Consider the following 27,050-nt stretch of genomic DNA (forward strand, 5'->3'; position numbering starts at 1 on the left):
AAGCGCCTTAAACCTTAGAACAGTAAAGCGTGACGTAATTTACCCATCCTAGCTGGTTCGTCATTTTCTTCCCCCATTCTGAATTCCCCTAGACCCTTTTCATATATTTCATATAAGAACCGTGTTAAAATTATCTCAGCGGTTCGACTCATATGTATATGAACACATTTGTTGCCTTAAAAAAAAAAATCTCTTGAGGGTCCAAGTTGCCATGGTCTCCATAGACTCCATGTAATTCATAGTGCACGGATCATGCACGCCCATGCCTAGATCATGCACCATGTGTGTGCACAATGCTCCCAGCTTTCAAACAAAATAATCCGATTGGAAATCCGTTCAGGCATTCATGAGATAGCAGCCATTATGTTTTACACTGTTGTGAGCTTGGAGGTCTGCTACCTGAGTTGTATGGGGGTTAAACATGCAAAATCGCGATCATGCCTAATACATTTCTAGAGGTCCAAAAATGTTTTTTTCTTTTTTGGTCGGGGAACTCTGGGTTGGCAATTGGGGGGTACCATTATAAACTCGGGGAACTCTGGGTTGGCAACCAATGTGTGAAGAATCAACTGTCATTTTGTGTACTTCTTGTAAATAGTTTTTTTATAGTATTGCACTGTCGAACATGTGATTTTTTTTGTTTGTTTATTGAAAAGCATTACAGCATTTTATAAAGAAATCTCTTTGCCAGCTCACCTGTTTTTTTGCGTGTTATGTCAAGGTTGGTGGTGGTTGAGGAGGTGTTAATGTAATGAATTTATATTTGTGTTGTATCATGCCTTGGTTATGGTGGGGTTGCTTGCTGGTGCTTGGGGTGGGAACTGGATTTCAGATGCAGTGTGCTGTCCAGGGGAGAAGCAGACTCACGGACACCGGAGAAGCATGCACTGAACACAAATGAACGACACTGGTCATTTTTGAGGCCTGGTTATTTTATCCACCCATGGCCATGATGCCATTTGGTCCCAAAAAAAAAGTACTTATTTTTCAGTAGTTGCACTTACACTGGCTAAATGCAAGGCACATAATTATTCTGGTTACAGGGTAAACACTTAGTAATTACCAGGTAAGGTCATGGAATTGATCACGCTTTACTTTACAGTACAAACCAACAGTGACTACTGGGTAATTTCCCTGTAAATACTTTTTGTAGTTATTGGGTTAATACTGAGTAATTACAAGGTAAGGTCATGGAATTGATCACGCTTTACTTTACAGTACAAACCAACAGTAACTACTGGGTAATTTCTATGTAAATACCTTTTGTAGTTATTGGGTTAATACTGAGTAATTACCAGGTAAGGTCATGGAATTGATCACGCTTTACTTTACAGTACAAACCAACAGTAACTACTAAGTAATTTCCCTGTAAATACTTTTTGGAGTTATTGGGTAAATACCAGGTAAGTACCTTTGTATATGCACAGATTATAATGGGTTACCTATCAAGGTAAGGACCAGGTAAATAACATGATAGTTAACATGAAATTAAACGGTAATTACCTAGTAACTACATAGGAATTACCTAAACATTAATAGGTATATTACATGGTAGTTACCATGTAATTATATAGTAATTGCATAAGCAACTACTCATAAATTCCTGGTAGTATCAAAGAAAATGCCCGGTAAATACCAGGCAATATACCTTGTAATTACTATGTGTATTACCAGGTAGTTACACTATAATTACATGCTAAATACATAATAAAATACTTATAATTACCTAATAATTACCTTGTAGTATACAAGAAAATACCAGGTAACTACCGGGTAATAAACCTAGTAATTGCTAAGTGTATTACCAGGTAGTTACAGTATAATTACATGCTAAATACATAATAAAATACTTATAATTACCTAATAATTACCTTGTAGTATCTAAGAAAATACCAGGGAACTACCGGGTAATAAACTAAGTAATTGCTAAGTGTATTACCAGGTAGTTACTATGGAATTACCAGGTACATGCTTTAAATTACCTAGTAATTACCTGGTAGTTCTCAGGAATGTCAACTCGGGGTTGGCAGGAATTACCAGGTAACACCAGGTAATTACTATGTAATAACTAGGTAATTACCTTGTAATTACCTAGTTATTACTCAGTAAATACGGGGTGGTTACCAAGTAATTACCTTGTAATTATGTGGTAACTACCATGTAATTACTGTACCGGAAAGTAAAGGGTTACCAGCTATTTTCCACAGTAACGAGTGTAGCCTACTAAAGCAGTCATTAAACTCCCAACTGTTAAAGATGCGACCGGCCAGGGGTGCGTTCCAGAGTATCGAAACGAGGTATCGTTCGTTTTTACCTGAACCGATACCCGATAGTATCAACGTCATGCGATCGATACCATTAAAAGTATTGCAGACGATACCCATCCCTAATATATATATAAAAAAAACTTACATTAGAGATGCCAGGTTGAAAGTGGTTAGCGACAGCATTTTTCTTCCCAACCAATAACGTGTGGCGTCCTCCTCTGTCCCCTCCAGTCAGCTGATGGCAGATGGCTCTGTGGGCGGGGCCATGGGCAGCCTGCCCGCCGCCACCCCGCTGTCCGCCACGGGGGTCAGAAAGTCGTGGCACGAGCACGTCACTCAGGACCTCCGCACCCACCTGGTGCACAAACTGTGAGTTCAATGGTGGCACCACACACACGCTTGGATCTAGGGCATGGGTCTTCAACAGGGACCGGGACCCCTAGGGTTTTTTCTCCTTTTTTATATTAACCACTTGAACCCTAGTGTCCATATCCTAAGAACTATGCAGATCGAAAATAGCAGATCGCGAGGCGTTGTGAGCTTGTAGATCGGCTATTTTTGGCAAAGAGGTTTGGTGTAGAGGAGGAAAAGAGCAGACTGAGTACAGAGTGAAATGTCAAGTTTATTAGGTAATGACGGTTCAAGTGGTTAAATATCTGAAAACACAAATTGACATGAATCCAAAGAACAATGACGATTGTGCTGTCAAACATGAAACTATATGGAATCTATGAAAAGGTTGTGGGGGTCCCTGTTTCATCTCTCTCTCAACCAAGGGGTCCTTGGCCTGAGAACGTTGAAGACCCCTGATCTAGGGCTTATCGATGTCATCGATTATTCTGTCAGTAACTTTTTTGATTAATCGAGAAGCGAGTTTACATTTCTTATTTATTTTTATTTTTAAGGGGTATTTTGTCGCACAACAATTTCATGCTAAAATAGCTATTGTTCTGCCTCTAATGAAATGGGGCTTCATTGATTTTTTAGAATTATTGATCATTGATTATTTTTTTATAATAAATTCAATCGATTAGTTCGATTAACTGTTGCAGCCCTACCGGGATCACTCGGGCCTTTTCCGTATATGAAGAAGACAGTTTACCTCAGCAGCGTGCAAAGTCCTACCTTTGTTCCCTATTTAACCCATTCAGAACGGGTACACATTATTGTGTATCATTAGTTTATGCTTTAACCATTGAAAAATAGCAGATCTACAAGCTCACAGCGCGGCACCGAGTGCTGCGCTGCGAGCTTGTAGATCTGCTATTTTTGAAAAATCGTGAAAATTAGAATTTTGACCCGATTCTATAAGTGTCTTTTGAATCCTTCTAAGGTTTTTTGAAAAAAACTATGTTTCTATGTCGGCAATCTGGCTAGCTATCGTCAAAGAAAAGGTCCTTTTCACTTAACTGGAGCTCAGTTAGTCTGTTCTTGAGAGACTACTATGTCAGTGGTTCTCAAACCTTTTCATGTGAAGGACCCCCAAAATGATATTTGGACCCCTATCTCAAAATATTTTGTTCCAGGGACCACCCAGAAGCAAAATTCTAGTTACAAACGTTCGCTTTGAAAATACATAAATTCAAAGATTTGCACACATTTTCACGACTTTTTCAAAAATAGCAGATCTACAAGCTCGCAGTGTGGCACTCGGTGCCGCGCTGTGAGCTTGTATATCTGTTATTTTTCAATAGCTAAAGCATTCAATAATTCTAGGCCTAAATGTAATCTCCCACTCTGTCTCCTGTTTCAGAGTACAAGCCATAGTCCCCACCCCAGACCCTGCAGCACTGAAGGACCGTCGCATGGAGAACCTGGTGGCATACGCCCGCAAGGTGGAGGGGGACATGTATGAGTCTGCTAACAGCAGGGTAACTCATTTCATAGAGCCTTCTGTTTGGACATGATTATCTGCTCTGTGTTCATGTTTCATATTCATATTTGGTGTCTGACTTGCTCCTCTGTTATCATTAGAGAACATACAATAATGTTAGCTTTCATAGCATTGTGCTGATGATACTTAATTGTACATTGTCACTGTCCGGCAGAAACCTCGTATCTCCAAGTTTGAAGTTTGCACATTGTTTTCGTAAAGTAAAGCCCTGCTTCGTCATACAAGACTGTCGCACAAAACGAAAATAGAAAATAGCGGATCTCTGTAGATTGTGTATTTTCACTATTTTAAATAGTTTTTAATATAATGACAAAAAAGGAAAGGTTTTGGACATACAAGGTTTCCACCTGACAACCACTACATATAGGTTGAATCAAATGATGCAGGTGCCTTAAGCTCCATGATCGTCTGAAATGCAATCAATAAACGGATGAGTAATAACTTTGTAAAATTACATGAGGATAACGCAGAGATAAATGTAAGATGCACTTTTTGCATTGCAGAAGTGTATCCTAAAAATGTCCATTATTCAGAACTGTGCTGCTAGACTGCTAACAAAAACAAAAGAGAGACTACCCTGGCTTCCTGTGTCTTCCAGAGTCAATGTTAAAGTCCTTCTTCTTGTTTATAAAGCACCCAACTCGTTATCACAGACTGCCTGTTGTTTCATGTTCCTTCAAAGTTTGCCTATTTTTTTTTTCTTCTTTTAATGCGAAGCACTTAGTTTTTCTTGTTTGCTTCCTTTTTAATCCGTTTCCTGTTGTTTTTTTATACATTTAATAGAGCACACTTTCAGCTGCATGTTTTGTATACAATTCAATTGTTTTTACGTTTTTTAAATTAACATTTAAGCACTGAACATTGAAAGATCTCTTGCCCTGTCCCCCCTGCCTATAGGATGAGTACTACCATTTCATATCTGCCCCCCCTGCCTCTAGGATGAGTACTATCATTTCATATCTGTCCCCTCTGCCTCTAGGATGAGTACTATCATTTCATATCTGTCCCCTCTGCCTATAGGATGAGTACTATCATTTCATATCTGTCCCCCCTGCCTCTAGGATGAGTACTATCAATTTCATATCTGTCCCCCCTGCCCCTAGGATGAGTACTATCATTTCATATCTGTCCCCTCTGCCTATAGGATGAGTACTATCATTTCATACCTGTTCCCCCTGCCTCCTCTAGGATGAGTACTATCATTTCATATCTGTCCCCTCTGCCTATAGGATGAGTACTATCATTTCCTGGCAGAGAAGATCTGTAAGATCCAGAAGGAGCTGGAGGAGAAGAGACCCCAGCCGCCCGGCATGGCCCAGCCCAACGCCATGGGCCCTGGTCAGGCTGTTAGACCTCCCAGTGAGTACCGCCCACCTCCATGCTACTCAGCAGGCCTGGCATATTCATACATTTTTGAGAACGTTGACTATAGGCCATATTCACACCGCGGCCATCTTGGATTGCGTCACCACATGGGGTGGCGACCATAGATATAGAAGGGCACGGTGGCGCAGTGGTTAGCGCTTCCCCTCACAGGTACTGTTGATTCCCCAGGTACACAGGTACTGTTGTTTCCCACCGGGGGACGCTGTGGGTGCTGGGGCCGTGTTTCTCCCTCCGAGTCATCAGCGCCCACACCCTAGGTGGGGTTGGCGATAGGGCCTTTCTGTGTGGAGTTTGCATGTTCTCCCCGTGTCTCCTAGGGTTGATACAAAAACATGCAGTAATCCTGGTCTCAATAATGCCTCCCCCTGGCCAGCCGGGGCGATTGATGGAGGGGAAAGGAACTGGTTGGAATAACATGTTCCTTCCGCGCGCTACGTCCATCCCGGGGAAATCCCCACTGTCCCCCAAAGAAACAACTTAGGCTACTCATGCATTGAAGGAAGCATGAGGTCAGTTCGTTGTCTCCCCAGGCGCGGCAGAGGGAGAGCAGAGCCCAGCATTACATAGGCAATTGGCACTGGGTGAGATGGGTTGCAAAATATAAAAAAAAAAAATAATACATAGACATGGAATGGTAGACGCCTCCTCCGGCTCTGGGGCGTCTGTAAAAAGGTATAGGCACTGTTTACGGAATCCTTCTGTGCGTTACAGAAAAAGTAGTTCGGTATGCCGTGCTCCATGCACACAATGTATGTTTCAGAGACTCCATTCGCCTTCTCACAGAACCACTCTGATCCATTCTTCCCTTTAAAGGCGCTATGACACGCCCACAAAAGCTAAATCAGGCTAATCTAATTAAGTGTGCCTGCCATGCAATGGCAAAACACTTATTGTAATACTTATCCACAACTTTCCAACATCCCATCATGCATTGCGCAGAAGGCGAGCAGCATTTCCGCATTACGCGACGTGAGCTTGTATGTCTGCTGTTAACCGGAAGTGTCCCACAGGGACGGCTGTTAACCGGAAGTGTCCCACCGGAGACAGGTGGATATAACAAAAAAAAAATAGCAATTATTTTATTTAACTGCAATAAATTAATTTGATTGGCTAATATGGGGGGAGGGGTGCAGAGTGGAGTGTGCATATTTAAGTTTAAGTTTAAGTTTATTTGATCATCACAGCATAAATAAAACATACAACAACACAATCATATATGAACAAAAAAAATCATTGGTTACACTGTTAAGATGATCAAAAGGACTAGGCTGAAGCTTAGAGCTTGTAGAAGCCTATCTTATGCACATACTCATGGTTTCAAAAGATTCAAGCAGCAAAATATAACAAAGAAAAAAGCACAAAGAGAAAAAAAACAAAGAAGAAATGACAAAAAGCTTACCAAATCAAGGATATACCAGTATTCAAAAAAGATGCAAATGTAGTTTAAAGGTAGTATAATAATAAAAAACAAAGAATATTATTTTCTTTATCATTATAACTACTAGAAGCTGAGGGCGGCCCAGCGTCTAGTCGGCGACCTGGCCAACTCGGGAACGATGTAAATAGGGAATGAATGCCCCGCCCTTTAATGCAAACCCCATTATACCTGTTGTCATAGGACCCGTTTTGACCATCTGTTTGCCTGTGTCCATTTTATGTCCATATATGGAGATCACTGCAGATATAGTTCTGGGTCCATTTTATGCCCATATGCCCATATATGGAGATATCTGTCTATTTGCGTCCATTTTATGCCCATATATGGAGATCTCTGTATCTGTCTGTCTGTGTCCCTTTATGCCCGTATATGGAGATATCTGTTTATCTGCGTCCATTTTATGCCCATATATGAGATCTCTGTCGCTTTTTGTTTGTTTCTTCTTTAAGCAGAATACACAGCCTGCTTAAATCTGCATCATTCAAGATGCCCATATATGGAGATATCTGTCTATCTGCGTCCATTTTATGCCCATATATGGAGATCTCTGTATCTGTCTGTCTGTGTCCCTTTATGCCCGTATATGGAGATATCTGTTTATCTGCGTCCATTTTATGCCCATATATGAGATCTCTGTCGCTTTTTGTTTGTTTCTTCTTTAAGCAGAATACACAGCCTGCTTAAATCTGCATCATTCAAGTCATCCTCCCAGTCCCACGCTTTGTCGCTTGTCTTATGTTTGTCTTTGTCTCTTTTATTTTCTTTTTTGGAGCGGACCCCATGAATGCCCCACCCTTTAATGCAAACCCCAATATACCTGTTGTCATAGGACCCGTTTTGACCATCTGTTAGCCTTTGTCCCCACCCTTTAATGCAAACCCCAATATACCTGTTGTCATAGGACCCGTTTTGACCATCTGTTTGCCTTTGTCCCCTTATGCCCATATATGGAGATCTCTGCACACACAGTACCGGTTGCGGAAAACTCTGATGTCAGACATCAGCTCCCCATTCGGGGATTCATTTTATGCCCATATCTGGAGAACGCGCGTGCCGGTGGAAGAACGGTTCTCGAGATTCACATACATACATACACATTCACCGAGATCTTTTGTTGACTCATGTGGCGTACGTGATGTCAGAGCCTTTTATGAAGTGATGTCACAATGAGTCAGCGATTGTGCCGATTTCCTCAGGAACAGCCTGATGTCAACAATCAGCTCCGCATAAGGAGATTCCAAACGTTTCGCGCCGTTTCGGAAAACCGCACATCGGGTCGGGTCGAGGCCCGGCACTGCACTCCGCGCCACGGCGGGGAACGCGCGTGCCGAATCTGAAGCCGGTGGGACGAACGGTTCTCGAGATACGCGGATTACATACACGCAGACAGACAGACAGACAGACACGCAGAGACTTCTCGCATTTATAGATAGATTATCATTTGTAGAACTAGAAGCTGGGCCGCCCTTTGGGCGGCCCAGCGTCTAGTTGGCGACCTGGCCAACTCGGAACAATGTAAATAGGGAATGAATGCCCCGCCCTTTAATGCAAACCCCATTATACCTGTTGTCATAGGACCCGTTTTGACCATCTGTTTGCCTGTGTCCATTTATGCCCATATATGGAGATATCTGTTATCTGTCTGTCTGTCAGCGTCCATTTTATGTCCATATATGGAGATCACTGCAGATATAGTTCTGGGTCCATTTTATGCCCATATATGCCCATATATGGAGATATCTGAATCTGTCTGTCTGTGTCCCTTTATGCCCGTATATGGAGATCTTTGTGATTCTGCGTAAATTTTATGCCCATATATGCCATTTGCGTCCATTTTATGCCCATTTATGGAGATCTCTGTATCCGTCTGTCTGTGTGTCTGTCTGTGTCCCTTTATGCCCGTATATGGAGATCTTTGTGATTCTGCGTAAATTTTATGCCCATATATGCCATTTGCGTCCATATAGTTCTGGGTCCATTTTATGCCCATATATGCCCATATATGGAGATATCTGTCTATTTGCGTCCATTTCACGCCCATATATGGAGATCTCTGAATCTGTCTGTCTGTGTCCCTTTATCCATTTTATGCCCATATATGGGGGCATTCATTTTATGCCCATATATGGAGAACGCGCGTGCCCGTGGGACGAACGGTTCTCATATGGGGGCATTCATTTTATGCCCATATATGGAGAACGCGCGTGCCCGTGGGACGAACGGTTCTCGAGATACGCGGATTACCTACATACATACACACTCACAGAGATTTTTTGTTGACTCATGTGGCGTACGTGATGTCAGAGCCTTTTATGAAGTGATGTCACAATGAGTCAGAGCTTTCGCCGATTTCCTCAGAAACAGCCTGATGTCAACAATCAACCCTGCATAAGGAGATTCCGAACGTTTCGCGCCGGTTCAGGAAAACCGCGCGCCGGGTCGGGTCGAGGCGCGGCACTGCACTCCGTGCCGCGGCGGGGAACGCGCGTGCCGAATCTGAAGCCGGTGGGATGAACGGTTCTTGAGATACGCGGATTACAGACAGACACACACGCAGACAGACAGAGACTTCTCGCATTTATAGATAGATGGTCCTCCTCAAAACCACATCCCATACCACCAATATTACCATACTTGCCATTACACAATCATCATGACTGTAACCCCAATACTTTATTTATTAATTTAAGTTAAGTTGTATTTAGCCAGAGTAATATGTTTGAGACGTTTTTTTAAATTGTAAGATATTAATGCTATGTTTGACCTCCTCCGACAAGCCATTACAGATTTTTACTCCGCAAACAGAAATGCACATACTCTTCCGAGTGGTAATAGCAATGCGTTGTTTTAGATTAAGATCCCATCTCAAATCATAACCCCCCTCCCTATCCCTGAACATTTGTAGGATGTTCTTAGGAAGCAATTTATTCCTTACCTTAAACATAAATAGAGCTGTTCTATATTCAATTAAATCAAATAGCTTCATTGTAAATGACCTCAAGAACAGTTCATTTGTATGATCATAATAGCCTACCTTATGTACTATTCTTATTGCTCTTTTTTGAACTATAGCTAACGGCTGGAGGTTACTTTTATACGTATTTCCCCACACCTCAAGACATATAAGACATATAATTATATTCTGAAACTACCCCCAGGGAAGCTGTCCAAGGTGGAAATGTGACTTTGGAAAACAAAACTTGAAACTAGCAATTACAGCTATAACTAGAAGCAGTGCTCTTCTGAGCACAGGTCTCCACCAGGTCAGGTATTATGGCGTTAGTTATTGTGGCGTTAATGTGAAAAGGGTGCCATGTGTTCTTTGGCCTTTAATGGTGACACTGTATGCATTGGACAGATCCGTCTTGATTAGGGGTGTAACAATATAGTAACTGTATCGAAATATCGTTTTTAAATTAAAAAATTGAAGTATATCGAAATGAAAACAGCTAAAATCGAATCGTATCGTTTTATTTTGTATCGTATCGAATCGGCAGTGCAAAGAATCGATTGTATCGATACTACCCACTTGAAAAATTTAAAAGGAGGGGTTTAATTACTTTTCCTTTCCATATAGCTACACTGGTCTATCAATAAATGTGTGTAATCTCTGGGTTCATGTTAAGGTGCAGGTTTGTATCCATAATACATGTTTCCCTTAAAAACCTGCACTATCCACACCTTTCACGCAGATTTCTTTGCTAAATAGTTACTATATCGATTTTAAATCATTGAATCGAATCGTATCGTATCACCATGAATTAACCAATATCGTCATGTATTATTGTATCGTCAACCTTGTATCGTGATGTGTATCGTATCGTTGTTAAAATGCATCGTTACACCCAGGCCTGGAATTTCGTCATTTTAGGGGCAAGGCCACTTGGCCTTTGGTGTTGTCTATTATTTGAGGGCACAACGGCAAAATGCCAGGGCAGGAAGGCCATCAAATAAAACACGATATTAGTCCATTGAAAGGTTTTGTTGAATTTAAGGGTTAGGGATGATAACCTAATCTGCAGTGAAATAGGTAGATTATGGTATTTACAATCTGATCCATGCTCAGCCCAGCACCAATCAAAGTCACTGGATTGGTTTAAAGATTGGGACTCGGGAGAGATTTCAGAATCTTAACAAAAGACACTTATGTCTACATGACAAGAAAGAGATACTGGTGTCTACTGTCCAGTCTAGTGTCTACATATTGACCAGAAAGAGACAGAGGAGTAAGTGGTACAGTCAGCTGGGGCATTAAGGCCACTGTGGCCTCAGGTCATGCCATTTTTTTTTGAGGGGCACAAGGCCAAACTGAGGGGCAACGGCGGCCATGGCCTCCATGCAATTCCTACCCTGGTTACACCCCTAAGTAGAAAGCAGATCTGATTAATTTGAGTTGATTTATGTACAATTTCACAATATCTGTTTTAAAAAGATTTTGTTGTTCTGGGCATGAAGGGGCATTAATATTTAAAAATGCAGGTAAACGGATCCAGTGGGCGCACACCGCGATGACGTGCTCACACGACAGACCAGCGCAGTGTTTCTCAACCTGTAGACCACAGATCTGACACACACACACCGTTCCTTTCACATCTGGAAAAAAAATAATGCTCATAACGTTTTTGAACAAGCGATTAAAAAATAACAAAATAAAAAAAGAGAATTGTGTTCATAAAGGTTTGTGGGAGCCAATCAAAGTTATTGGGTATCCCGAGGGCCTGGGATTAAAGGGGGGGGGGGGGGGGGGGGGGGGGGGGAAAGGCCAATATGAGCGTATGAGGTGTGTAATTTGGGTATTTTTGGGCTGCTGAATCCATTCCAACCATTCGTTTTCAGTTAAAATGACTCCTTGGCCATAAAATAGGCCACACCTAATTTTGTGTGTCCATGAGACATATATAATATTGGCATAATTTGGCAATAAAAAAAGGTTGGAGTAGTGTTTGAATTCATGAAAACTATTCAAGATCAGGTGTGTAGATCAGGTGGGTAATCACTCATGACACACAGGATAACATGATACAATCTGACAAGGAACATTCAAACACAGGGTTTAAAACATAGGGACTAACAGGACACAGGTGAACTCGAATGACATGATTGGCTAAGCCTTAGCCAATTAGGCCTTTTTTATGGCCAAGGAGTCATTTTTACTTATAACTAATGTTTGGAATGGATTCAGCAGCCCAACAATACCCTAATTACAGACTTCATACGTTCATATTGGCCATGTTTTATTTTCCCCCCTTTAATCCCAGGCCCTGGGTATCCCGATACCTCCAACTTTGATTGGCTCCCACAAAGTATGTCAAGGGAGTTGGGGTTGACAAAGTTCAGAGGTGATAGTAGACTTTCCCTTACTACTTCCCTATTGTTATATTTGTCTTTCATGTAAAGGGCCTATGGCACGGCTATTTTCTGTCACCACACACACACACACACACACACTGTGTTTGTATTTGTTGTTTTTGTGTCTTCCATCTCTCTATACCACCAACATGTGGAACGCCCTCCCGCAGGCCTTAAAGGAGTGCAAATCCCTAGCCTCATTAAAAAAATGGTCTGAAAGGTCACCTTCAGACAGCCACTACTAGTGACTTGTAGACTAGGGGTCGATTCACACTCTAATAAGGAGCCTAACTAATTTCGGTTCGGCACTAGGCGAACCCAAATATGGTTCGCATCCCCCGGTGCGAACCGACTAAACTCGGCTCCACGGTGCTGCCGAAATGTTGTGACCTCCCGACTTAATTTCGGTATTCAGCGGTGTCTTCTCATTCATTCAGCCCGGCTCCAAGTTCATATGCTCGGCTGTTAAGCCAAGGAAACAGCGGTCGTTTGGGAGGGAGACACACCGACTTCCAATGGTTGTGTGGCCGTGTATTGAGCGTTGCAGAGCGGATACATTATCAGCTGGTTCTCGCTTTGGCTGGAGACGAGAGTGATGGACTGGGAGGCGCACTCGCGAGACACACGACACGCACGCACGCACGTGCACACACACACACACACACACACACACACACACACACACACACACACCGCCGTTTTAAAGGTGATACACCATGCATTTAAAAAGTATTTATGTATATTGTTTATGTCCCAAAAATGTTTTTCAAAAGGTTTGAGGCTAAATTACCACTCCTGAATAGAGAGCCTCTCTCATTTTTGAATGGCTCTCAGAGCATTTTCAGCTGCAGTACCACCTTTGGCCTGAACTGCCAACGTGACATTTCATGGTGTATCACCTTTAAAGAGAAAAGAAGAGCTTAAACACAACTTTGCTAGTGTCCGTGTTGATAGTTGTGACTGTGTGATGACATGCATGCAGCAAGAAAGGCGGCACGTCTATAATGTGAGCTTGTAGATTAAATGTTTTTGACAGAGCTCGAGCATTTGTGAGAGTGAGTGAGAGAGAAGAGACCCTGTAACTGGTGCTGCTGCCTGCTGGAGCTGCTGCTCACTGGACCTCCAGTCATTCAGCGTGCAGCGCGAGGGCCAGTCAGATATGTATCCGCCCTGCAACGCTCATTCATCGGCCACAAATGTTGTCAAAACTGGGTTAAAACTGAATCCGGTTTGATCTTTCTGGCAAATTGTAGTCATTTGAGTACAACAACATGACGTTTTGTGGTTTCCGCTCCAGACCGGTTACAAACCCTAAAAGTGAAGTGATCCCAGACTAACTAGTAGTAGTGTAATGGTGAGAAAAAATAAAATAGTGGAAATAGCAGATCTACTGCTCAAAACTGCGACGTGTTTGATCTTGATCTCCATTTTTACACAGGATCTTTATCTCCATTTGTACACCTCGGAAAAGTACTGATCTGAGAATTTTACCGTCTACATTATGATCCCAGAGATAGAAGAAAATGTTTTATCAAATTTAGTGTTGCAGTCCTTGTATAATTGGTTGTCCTTCAGAACTAGCCTAGCCTAGTTAAGTCAGTTATTTCACAGTCCATTTTATACAAAGGCAAAACTCACAGGAGAAAAACTAAAATGGGTACAACAAAATGCAAAATAATATTCCAAATTCCCTTCATAAATAAATTCACTTTCAACATTAAGCTCTCAACTGATTGATTATAGGACAAATATAATAAGTCCAGTAGCTTTACACTTTGCAAGATGACCCGCACACCTGTGTGGTTTTGCTTAACCAGAGTCATTATCCTTTTCAAATCTTTTTATTATATTTTCAAATAGACATAGCCCAGAGGCGGCCGGGTATACAATCTCAAAAAGATGGATACATCACATGTAGAAAACAAAGTAAACCCATCCCCTATACCCACTCCCCCCACCCTTTATCCCCAGGACGGTTAAACTTTCAATAAAACAAAGTAGATAAAAAATATAAAATATAAAGCAGAATAAATAGTCAAAGCTTGCTGCGTATATAATGGGGGCGAACTGGGCTGAAGAGCAGCAGAGGCTCACGAAGAATGAGAACAGGCTCCATGCAACGCCACTTCCGGTCTGCGGCGAGATCAAAGCGTGTCGCCACTCTCTTCTAAACCACACTGGCAAGACCCACCCGCGGAAGCTTCTGATTGGCTGCTTACCACCCGATGTGGTCATGTGATCATAGATGGCCACCGTGTGAATAAGGTCTATTAAGCCACACCAGTTAATATCAAAGTGAATTGATAACAATATGATAGGGGGGGAGAAGGCAGGTGGTGGTAGGGTGGTGTGGTGATGGTGAACTAGAAAACGAGCGCTCCAGTCCAAATCTCACTGATGTCTCAAAAACACTGTAACATATACATGGCATTTCTGTCTGCCGTTTTTGAAAGTATACCGTTTCCTCCATCCATTTCAGTGATACATGGAAATCTATTTGGAGAGACTTGAAACTTGCAAAGGTTTACTGTGGAAAAGTTGCATTATTCTTGTCTTATACAGTCATTTAAAATAACATCAGCTGTAATTAGTCTATGGAGAAAAAGATTGTGCCGTTTTCTCAAGCTAACGTTCAAATTTGGTATCGTTTTAATGACTCAGGACAAAATGCTAACAAATGTACAACAACCGGGACGTCTGAAAAATGGTCTGTTTGTGTACAGTAGATGGCCAAAGCTGTGCATAGACAATGACGAGTTTACACTGGTATGGTCCTTCAACAGTTATTAACGTGTTCCATTCATGATGCAATTGTTATCGTTCAGTCAGACGGTGGTTTCGCTGGGGTACTGTAGCATTCCCCACCATAAACTCCTATCAGATTTGGAGCCTGCATGCCACCGTGTCACTGATTTTCATTTCAGATAACGGTAATGTCGTCTCTTCAGTCTTCAAGCCGGAGGAGCTGAGGCAAGCACTGATGCCCACGCTAGAGGCCCTCTACAGGCAGTACCCGGAGTCCCTGCCCTTCAGACAGCCCGTTGACCCTGGCACCCCTGTAAGTCACCATACCTGCCTCACTCGAATGAATTATAGATGAGTGATTCTTTTTTATTTCAAGGACCACCAGTTTGATATGCATTAGGCCACAGACTCCCAATCTACACTGTAAAATCCTCAGTTTTAGTTTAACACTGGGAGTGTACAAATGGAACCATTTGTACATCCTCAGAGTTACAGACCTGTAAGGGTCCACTTGGACTCCTGGTGGTCTCTGAACCAGTGCCCTTGACCATATTCACACCATAGCCATCTTGGATCACATGACCACATGGGGTGGTAACACGTCTGAGCCTGCATTATAAACCATTGTAATCAATGGAGTTCAAATTGACAAATGGGAAGATGAAAACATCAACATCCCCAAAAGGATTCAAAAGAAGGGCTACAGTAACTTGATTGAATGGTACATCATCCACGATATTCAAGGTAAGTTAGGTTGCAACAATACTGTGTACAAAGACAGTGCTTGCTCTGCCGTCATATTAACTTACTGTATCGTGATTTTTGCATGTTATTCATGAATCAATCTAACACGATTTACTTGCATTCTAACAACTTAAGTAGCACTAACATTAATTAATTTGATTAGTTAATGTTAACATTAATTGCTGTAATATCAGTTAGCTGTAAGTATTATGAGCAACTTGTAGCTGCTGATGTTTCCATGCTAACAGTGTTTTATTTGTTAACAGATAAGCTAGTTAATATGAGGCAGAGTAAGCACTGCACAGATAGCAAGTCTGTACACCATAATGTTGCAACCTATAACATGAATGTTGAACTGTCCTGGTTGAGTGCAGACGAGTAGACGTAGCGTCGTAGCCTCCGTGCTAAATGTAGCCTCTCCTCTGGAACAAAGCACCGTACCCTGCATCGTTTGTACCGTTCATGTTTAAGTTTTACGAAGCAACGTTAAAACGCAGCCCCAACACTAAGTAATACACGGTCCTCTGCTCCTCTAATACTATTACTTATTATTATAACTCTATGCTCCTCTGAGTCCGCTCCCATTACAAAACAAAGCAAATAAAGCATGAGCATGACGTATGTTATGCGTGCCGAGCTCATAGGCAGGGCATCAGTCGCGCTGATGGGAAATGTAGTTGTTGCATTCCATTTGACTCGTTTCTAGCGTTTATTGTGCTACTCTTTGGGTGAATCTGTACATTTCCAACGTAGTCGATGCTTCATATCCATTTGAGTCAATTCGAGAGCATGGTGTGTTTATTTTTTGAACACATTTCTTATATGAGGTGATCGCAAATTCCCCAATGGCGATTTGAATACAAAACAATACCAGCATGAACCCCGTAGAGGGCGACATTTCACGCCATTTCACGCTAGTGACATCACACTTCGCTGCTGAATTGTAATTTATTTTGTCGCATTCCTGTAATGCCAATTATAGGCATAATTTGATGACCAGTGGTGGAATGGAGACACAAAGAGCCTGCTTTGTTCCCTATGGAGACACAAAGAGTCTCCTCAAATTATTGGTTTAGTAATGCAACAAAACCAAAAGAATATCCATGAATCCATGAAGTCTCCATGGGCTGAGTAATCGATAGAATCATTTCGGGGTTGTGAACTATCTGTTTACCGGTTCATTTTCATCCGCCCTCCTGCAGAACTACTTTGACATTGTGAAGAACCCCATAGACCTGTCCACCATCAAGCGCAAACTGGACACGGGCCAGTACCAGGAGCCCTGGCAGTACGTGGACGACATCTGGGTCATGTTCAACAACGCCTTGCTCTACAACCGCAAGACGTCAGACGTCTACAAGTACTGCACCAAGCTGGCCGAGGTGTTCGAGGCCGAGATCGACCCCGTCATGCAGGGCCTGGGCTACTGCTGCGGCAGGAAGGTTAGGAGAGGAGGGGAACCAGCGATGGCTCTGTAAAGGCAGTGGTTTCTCAACCTTTTCAGGCCGTGACCCCCCCCCAAAAAATAATCATATTTGTGACAAGCACTTGGAATGAAGGAGTTGAGGCATTCAATTTAGTTTGACTTGGAGAGGCAACATTTTTTGCCTATTACCGTATATTATTTGACAACAGGCCAGTTTCACCAATTTATATAGTATAGTTTGTTGATTACTTTAGAAATAATTTAGTCCAACTACATGTGTCTGTAAGTCTATCCATTGAGTGATACTGCTTGGTAGTTGTATGCAAGAGCATAATAGTAAAAGGGGCACCAGGTGGCACCAAAATGAGCCGATCATAAACTAAATTATGATTCATTTTAATTTAAATGTAAGTTAAAAACAACTACAATTAGGCACTTTAGCATATTTGGCAATAAGATATGTTTATGGGCTACTGGAATTTTCTCTGCCAGCTAAATCATAATGGCACAACCTCCTCAAGTCCCATGTGTGCCCATGTGGAAAGGAGAGCTGAAGCGGCTGTGGCCCCTCCTCCCCGCCCGGTTTGGGCTGTCTGACATCGAGTTAAAGTCTTCTTTAACACCCATATAATAGGAGAAATCAAATGGCATCTGATTAACGCACAATTAACACATGAAACTGGAGCACAAGACTGATAAGTGATGAACAGGGTTGGGAAGAGTTGTGTGTGTGGCTGTGTGATTTGAGCACATTAATGGCTATGTGACGCACGCGCACAGATAGACACACACACATTTTAACCATGATAGATTCATTAAAAACACCCATTATTTTTTTCTGGTGACTCATATTACCCTCCTAATATGTGAGCAGGCCGTGCTTTTTTGATAACTTTTTTCATTTATTTTTAATAATTATTTTTTTGTATTTAATTTTTTTCCATTTTCCCAAATAATTATTAAAAATAAATGAAAAAAGTTATCGAAAAAACACGGCCTGTTCACGTATTAGGAGGGTAATATGAGTCACCAGAAAAAAATAATGGGTGTTTTTAATGAATCTATCATGGTTAAAATGGAGTTTGAAGTTACAATGGGTGTGTATGTGGGAAGAGGCCCTTCCACCGCTCCCTGTTGAAAGTGGAATATCCCTTTAAGTCGTTTTGAGGTATTTGTATTTTACTTGATTTCCAGTTTTCAGTAATCTTACTTCTAGTCCATTACAGACTACAGAGTCAAATATTGTACTTTTACTCCATTACAGTTATTACAAAACTAAGTTACTCTTTAGATATACAATTATATTATATAAAACATATATTAATCCACTTTAGCCCCATTTTATACCTAGGCTTTTTGAAAATAGCCGATCTAAGCAGTCACAACGTCAAACATTTTGTACTTTTATACTGTTACTGTAACTTGTAACAGTATCTATATTGCAGTATTGTGTATTGATACTTTTAATTAAAGGGGGCGTGACACGGCCAAAACAGCTAATTATGGCTATCAAATTAGCCATTTTTTTTAATGATGTCATGTACCCCCATGTTAAATTACCCAATCAAATTAATTTATTGAAGTTACTGTACTGAAAGTAGTACTTTCTGTACAGTAACGGCAATACATTAATTTGATTGAGCTAATATGGGGGGGGGGGGGGGGGGGGGGGGCGGAGACTCGCGGAGTCGAGTATCCATATCATTATCTTTTGAAACTGCCCCAAAAAAAGCTGTCCGAGGTGTGTTTCCGACTTTCTAAACCAACTTTAAAACTATCAGTTCTAGGGGTAAAAATTATATAGCATAGTATAAAATCAATGGTTAGACCGATAAAAAAGTACATGTCTTCTTCAAAAAAGGTGTACGAGGGTCAACACGCTTCTCCCTGTCTATGAGACGGTTTTGTCGGCCATACCCTGCTGTCTCTTTCCCTAACCTGACTGGAGCACCAGAGTAGACCGACCGGAGCAAGCCATGTCCTGCTGTCTGCGGCCGGACTGAGGTCCGTGCTCCGTGGCTCATACACTCTGTGTGTGTGTGTGTGTGTGTGTGTGTGTGTGTGTGTGTGTGTGTGTGTGTGTGTGTGTGTGTGTGTGTGTGTGTGTGTGTGTGTGTGTGTGTGTGTGTGTGTACACACAATAATAATAATAATAATAATAATAAAGCTTTATTTGTATAGCACCTTTCATGACATGAAATGCAGCTCAAAGTGCTTTACAGAGCAGAAAATGAAGCACAGTTACTTAACAGAAAAAATAAAATACACATGAATACAATAAAGCAGAACAATAAAAACATAAAACATTGAAGAACAATTTCAGAACAGTGTGGACGTCAATAGCATCAAAGAGATAAAAAAAATATAATTCAGCTAAAAGCAAGAGTAAAGAAATAGGTCTTGAGCTGTGCTTTAAAGCTATCCACAGAGGCTGCCTGTCTTAGGTGTAGTGGGAGTTTATTCCAAACTGTCGGTCCGTAGAAGCAGAAAGCTGCTTCACCATATTTTTTATATTTCATTTTAGGCACATCGAGTAGGTCAGCACTAGAAGACCTGAGTGGGCGGTTTGGAACGTATCTATGCAGGCAGTCATAGAGGTACGAAGGTGCCAGACCATTTAGAGCTTTATAAACAAGTAAAATAATTTTAAAATCAATCCTAAAAACAACCGGGAGCCAGTGTAGCGACGCTAAGACTGGAGTAATATGTTCTCTCATCTTAGCTTTAGTTAAAACTCTGGCTGCCGCATTTTGAACAAGTTGCAAACTGTCAGTTGTTTTCTTTGGCAGACCAGAGAGAAGTGCGTTGCAGTAATCAAGCCGAGAGAAAACAAAAGCGTGGATCAGCGTTTTTGCATCGTCCAATGTTAGATAGGCTCTAATTCGCGCAATATTTCTAAGGTGAAAGAAGGCAATCTTGGTGACATGATTAATGTGTGTATTAAAATTCAGTTCAGCGTCAATGATCACTCCCAGGTTCTTTACAGAAGTGTTACTTTCTTTAGACAGGTTACCAAGTCTACTTATTATTGATTCTCTCTGCGCAGTAGAACCAATTATGAGAACTTCTGTCTTGTCCTCATTTAGTTTGAGAAAGTTCTCACTCATCCAGCATTTTATGCTAGACACACACGTCAGCAATGGGTCTAGAGCACAGGGGTCGTCCGGAGCTACCGAAAGGTACAGCTGGGTGTCATCAGCATAGAAATGGAAATTCACACCGTGAGCGGAAATAAGTTCTCCCAGCGGCAGTATATAGAGGGAGAATAATAAAGGACCAAGAATTGAGCCCTGTGGAATACCAGAGCAGATGTTGTGTTTGTTTGACTCAAAGTCAGCTAGATTAACAAAGTAGCTTCTGCCTGTTAGGTAGGAGTAAAACCAGGACAAAGCTGTGCCTGACAGCCCTACCCAGTGTTCAAGACGTTGTATTAGAATTGTATGGTCAATTGTGTCAAAAGCCGCCGTTTGATCCAGCAGTAGGAGAACGGATACATTTTTGTTATCAGCAGACACCCTAAGATCATTAATTACTTTTAAAAGTGCAGTTTCTGTGCTGTGTCCTTTCCTGAAGCCGGATTGGAATTTGTTGTGCACCTTATTTCATCAATTGGAAATACATCCAATTGATGAAAGATAATTTTTTCTAGTAGCTCTCGCAAACATCTATGCTCGCAAATAGCCGTGCGGTGCAGCGTTAGCCGGGCTACACGCTAACAACAAAGCCATCACGTTGTGCGCGGCACCGCACGACGGACGAAGTATACATTGCGCGGCACCGCACGACGGACGAAGTATACATTCACTACTAACTGATACGGCCCCGCCTCCTTTTCAGACTGTTTGAAGAAACACCACGTGACCTACTGTATCATAATGTTAATTTTCGGCCGGTGTCGCCACTCCTTTAAGTAAAACATCCGAGTAATTTTCCCACCACAGCCTGGACGTTTTCATTTTGCAAAGAAAAAAAAACGTTTTATAACGCTGTCAAACTTGTTTTTTTGACACGATATACAAAGAAAGCCAACCATTGCTTTGTGCACACATATACTGGACAGTGGACACTGTATACCATGTGTTATTTACACTACGGAAACCAGCTTTTCTTTAGCGCAACTACTAGGGTGACACAGGTTGAGACTCACCTTGTCTGGGCTGACTCCACCACTCGGCATCGGGGCTTCATGCGGCCTAGAGCCCTAGACGTCTTTAAAGTAACTTTTTTAATCAACATGCCTGCCTATATAAGATGTGTGTAGTTTGCGTCATACTATTAAGAGGTAGCATACACATAAAACAACTTTAATACACTTATCTGTGCATAAAAATAATACATTCATTAACAGCCCAGACATTCAACATGTTTTATTATCAGAGAATCAGTTAAAAAGTTAAAAACACAACTACAACTAGAATCAGTGCTCTTCCGAGCACAGGTCTCCACCAGGCCGTGTGTCCTGGTGGTGCTACTGTATAATAGGCCAATGTAAAAAGGGTGGCATATAGTTCTTCACCTTAGATCTTTCATGGCAATCGGACGCTGCATGCATGATTTCAAGCATTGCGTTCCAAAAATGTGTTTTGCTAAAGTCTACCTGCTGGTGGCGCTATAACAGGACAATGTTAAAAAGGTAGCATTTGTTCCTTGACCTAGGGGGAATATATGTGGCAAATGTCACGGTAATCGCAAGCTGCGTTGATGATTTGAGGCATTTTGTTCAAAAACGGAGCAATCCTGCAAACTTTGGAAGCTAATATTAGCCAATCAGGATGGAATGTGAAATATCAGACGGATCGGACTTGATCACATGACTATAGAGATACTGTGTACCGATTTGCATGATTTTTGGATAAAATCTCAAGGAGTAATATCCAAAAATGTGTTTTACATAAGTCGGCCCAAAGGTGGCGCTATAAAAGGCTGATGTGAAAAATGCAGGGCAAAGGTTTATCCTTAGCCTCTAGGGAGTGCGCTTACAAAGTTTGAAACTGATCGGTGGAGTTATAGGTAAAACCACAAATCGGGCTGTTATAGCGCCACCATGAGGCTGATAAAAAAAAAATAAGTGGCATTTCTTCCTCGGCCTAGTGGGAACGTGTGTGCGCGATTTCATGATAATTGCACTTTGCGTTTGTGATTTGAGGCATTTTGTTCAAAACGGCTCAATCCCACAAACTTTGGAAGCCAATCTTAGCCAATCAGGATGGAATATGCAAATTCGGACAGATCCGTGTCGATCACATGACTGTCGAGATATTGCCTACCGATTTGTAGGATTTTTGGACAAAATCTGTAAGAGTAGTGCACAGAAATGTGTTTAGCAAACATCGGCCACTAGTTGGCGCTAGAAAAGGCCCATTTGAAAAATTTAGGGCAGAGGTTCTAGATTGGCATCCAGGGAATGTGTGTGCTCACTTTGGCAGCGACCGGGCCAACGGCGACTGAGATTTGGCGCTCACAAACTGCGAGGACGCACGCACGCACGGACGCACGCACGGACGGACACACGGACGGAGGGGAAAACATACTCTCCCTCAGCCTTCGGCTGGTGGAGACAATTAGGCACTTTAGCATATTGGCAATAAGATATGTTTATGGGCTACTGGAATTTTCTCTGCCAGCTAAATCATAATGGCACAACCTCCTCAAGTCCCATGTGTGACCATGTGGAAAGGAGAGCTGAAGCGGCTGTGGCCCCTCCTCCCCGCCCGGTTTGGGCTGTCTGACATCGAGTTAAAGTCTTCTTTAACACCCATATAATAGGAGAAATCAAATGGCATCTGATTAACGCACAATTAACACATGAAACTGGAGCGCGAGACTGATAAGTGATAAACAGGGTTGGGAAGAGTTGTGTGTGTGGCTGTGTGATTTGAGCACATTAATGGCTATGTGCCGCACACGCACAGATAGAGAGACACACACACACACACACACACACACACACACACACACACACACACACACACACACACACACACACACACACACACACACACACACACACAGAGATAGAGAGAGAGAGAGAGAGATATGCAATGCTGTAGTAATTAAATAATCAACCAGATTCATTTGTAAGCAAATCTCACACGCTCTCCACACACAGGGTAGAGAGTTCCACAAATGGTAGAAAAAGTTGCCCTAGAGAAGAGCTGTTTTTCGGGGTGTTAACATCATCCGTGCTGTGCCAGTAATGTGAGGCAGTACATGTATGTGAGCACAAAGCAACGATTGGCTTTCTTTGCATACTAGTCCTTACCCCTTTGAAGATATGTGCTTAAAATGATGTGCAGAGTGTAGGTGATGGTGTGTGTACAATATATGAGGGATTGAAAGTAGCTTTTCTGTGTTGTCAGGCTGTGTTTGGGGAATTGGTATTGGGCGGGCGTTCTACCCCAAGGAATGTTTTTCATGCAAAACAAATGCTTGCAATGGATTCAGAATAATTAAAAAACCCTAGTTTGACCCCTCACATGCTACTTAAAGCAGTTTTTTGGGGGTATTTTTTTCCCTTTATAGTATAGTGCAGGGGTCCTCAAATACAAATCTTGAAGGTCCACACATATTCCTTTGAAACAGGTCCGAAAAAAAAGAAAAACGCTTGTTTTTATAATTAGTCGGTCAATGTTAAATAGTAGGCTAAGATACATAAATGTACCAACCAGGGGTTGACACTATGGTCTCAGAGGCACTTGTCCATCTGGAAAGTACAGGTCATGTTCTTGCCCTCAGTCATTCATGGCCACTTGCCCTCATTATTGTTCATCTTACATAATTAGGGATCCCTTTCTTAATTTTTTTACATTGGCTAATGTTTTTTTTTTTTTTTTTTGTAGTTTGTTGATGCAGTAATGGTCTTTTTCTGTTTCTTTCTTTATTAAAAGGGTCCTTAAATTATGACTTCACTGTCATCTGGGCTGGGGACTCCTCCAAAATCGTTTGGGGGCCTTACTTGATTGAAGAGAAACAACCCATTGGGAGAACAGAATGTAGTAAATCAAAGTGGAGCAGAGATATTTTGCGAACAACAAACTGGGATAATCTTCTAATAATTTATGCTTGTGTCGCAACGTGAATATCGATATGGTGTCGCACGTCAGAGACAAAGTGGCTCGTGGCTCACTCACTCTTGTATCGAGTAGCTACTGCGTGCGGCTCGCTGCATATCCATGCAGAAAGAGAGAGGCAGCCGTCACGGGCTGTTATAGCGCCACCATGAGGCTGATAAAAAAAAAATAAGTGGCATTTCTTCCTCGGCCTAGTGGGAACGTGTGTGCGCGATTTCATGATAATTGCACTTTGCGTTTGTGATTTGAGGCATTTTGTTCAAAACGGCTCAATCCCACAAACTTTGGAAGCCAATCTTAGCCAATCAGGATGGAATATGCAAAATCGGACAGATCCGTGTCGATCACATGACTGTCGAGATATTGCCTACCGATTTGTAGGATTTTTGGACAAAATCTGTAAGAGTAGTGCACAGGAATGTGTTTAGCAAACATCGGCCACTAGTTGGCGCTAGAAAAGGCCCATTTGAAAAATTTAGGGCAGAGGTTCTAGATTGGCATCCAGGGAATGTGTGTGCTCACTTTGGCAGCGACCGGGCCAACGGCGACTGAGATTTGGCGCTCACAAACTGCGAGGACGCACGCACGCACGGACGCACGCACTGACGGACGCACGGACGGACACACGGACGGAGGGGAAAACATACTCTCCCTCAGCCTTCGGCTGGTGGAGACAATTAGGCACTTTAGCATATTGGCAATAAGATATGTTTATGGGCTACTGGAATTTTCTCTGCCAGCTAAATCATAATGGCACAACCTCCTCAAGTCCCATGTGTGACCATGTGGAAAGGAGAGCTGAAGCGGCTGTGGCCCCTCCTCCCCGCCCGGTTTGGGCTGTCTGACATCGAGTTAAAGTCTTCTTTAACACCCATATAATAGGAGAAATCAAATGGCATCTGATTAACGCACAATTAACACATGAAACTGGAGTGCAAGACTGATAAGTGATAAACAGGGTTGGGAAGAGTTGTGTGTGTGGCTGTGTGATTTGAGCACATTAATGGCTATGTGCCGCACACGCACAGATAGAGAGACACACACACACACACACACACACACACACACACACACACACACACACACACACACACACACACACACACACACACACACACACACACACACACACACACACACACACACAGAGAGAGAGAGAGATATGCAATGCTGTAGTAATTAAATAATCAACCAGATTCATTTGTAAGCAAATCTCACACGCTCTCCACACACAGGGTAGAGAGTTCCACAAATGGTAGAAAAAGTTGCCCTAGAGAAGAGCTGTTTTTCGGGGTGTTAACATCATCCGTGCTGTGCCAGTAATGTGAGGCAGTACATGTATGTGAGCACAAAGCAACGATTGGCTTTCTTTGCATACTAGTCCTTACCCCTTTGAAGATATGTGCTTAAAATGATGTGCAGAGTGTAGGTGATGGTGTGTGTACAATATATGAGGGATTGAAAGTAGCTTTTCTGTGTTGTCAGGCTGTGTTTGGGGAATTGGTATTGGGCGGGCGTTCTACCCCAAGGAATGTTTTTCATGCAAAACAAATGCTTGCAATGGATTCAGAATAATTAAAAAACCCTAGTTTGACCCCTCACATGCTACTTAAAGCAGTTTTTTGGGGGTATTTTTTCCCTTTATAGTATAGTGCAGGGGTCCTCAAATACAAATCTTGAAGGTCCACACATATTCCTTTGAAACAGGTCAGAAAAAAAAAAAAAAAAAGGAAAAACGCTTATTTTTATAATTAGTCGGTCAATGTTAAATAGTAGGCTAAGATACATAAATGTACCAACCAGGGGTTGACACTATGGTCTCAGAGGCACTTGTCCATCTGGAAAGTACAGGTCATGTTCTTGCCCTCAGTCATTCATGGCCACTTGCCCTCATTATTGTTCATCTTACATAATTAGGGATCCCTTTCTTAATTTTTTTACATTGGCTAATGTTTTTTTTTTTTTTTTTTTGTAGTTTGTTGATGCAGTAATGGTCTTTTTCTGTTTCTTTCTTTATTAAAAGGGTCCTTAAATTATGACTTCACTGTCATCTGGGCTGGGGACTCCTCCAAAATCGTTTGGGGGCCTTACTTGATTGAAGAGAAACAACCCATTGGGAGAACAGAATGTAGTAAATCAAAGTGGAGCAGAGATATTTTGCGAACAACAAACTGGGATAATCTTCTAATAATTTATGCTTGTGTCGCAACGTGAATATCGATATGGTGTCGCACGTCAGAGACAAAGTGGCTCGTGGCTCACTCACTCTTGTATCGAGTAGCTACTGCGTGCGGCTCGCTGCATATCCATGCAGAAAGAGAGAGGCAGCCGTCACGGGCCGTCGGGCTGTGGCTCGTCGCGACAAACTCTCTGGAGAGAAGAAGATTACAATCCTGCAAACGTATTCACGTTGATGATGTTGTGCGTGAATGAAACCCCACTGATTTATAACTACAGTAGTCACATTGTTGGAGGCTGCAGCTAACTGCTGCAGTGCTGTGGTAAGAGCCTATCAGCGCATCGTTGTCATAGAGATGACAACCCATAATACTCTGTTGCCCGGCATCAGCCAATCAGCGCGTCGTTGTCTCTCTCTCTCTCTCTCTCTCTCTCTCTCTCTCTCTCTCTCTCTCTCTCTCACTCACTCACTCACTCACACACACACACACACACACACACACACACACACACACACACACACACACACTCAGCGCATGCAATGGAGTGAATG

The 27,050-nt window shown here is 42.2% G+C and overlaps 1 protein-coding gene across 1 annotated transcript in view; it reads left to right on the forward strand.

Annotated features, from left to right (window-relative positions):
• Nucleotides 1–27,050, forward strand: part of LOC308282752 (histone lysine acetyltransferase CREBBP-like) — a 92,401-nt gene that overhangs the window by 23,402 nt on the left and 41,949 nt on the right. The window contains 5 exon segments of the mRNA XM_080723139.1: nt 2,499–2,636; nt 4,021–4,138; nt 5,391–5,520; nt 15,259–15,392; nt 17,026–17,265. Coding sequence (XP_080579265.1) covers nt 2,499–2,636; nt 4,021–4,138; nt 5,391–5,520; nt 15,259–15,392; nt 17,026–17,265 — 760 coding nt within the window.

Source organism: Nannobrachium achirus (assembly GCF_963921795.1).
Source record: "Nannobrachium achirus genome assembly, chromosome: 4".
NCBI classification, from domain to species: domain Eukaryota; kingdom Metazoa; phylum Chordata; class Actinopteri; order Myctophiformes; family Myctophidae; genus Nannobrachium; species Nannobrachium achirus.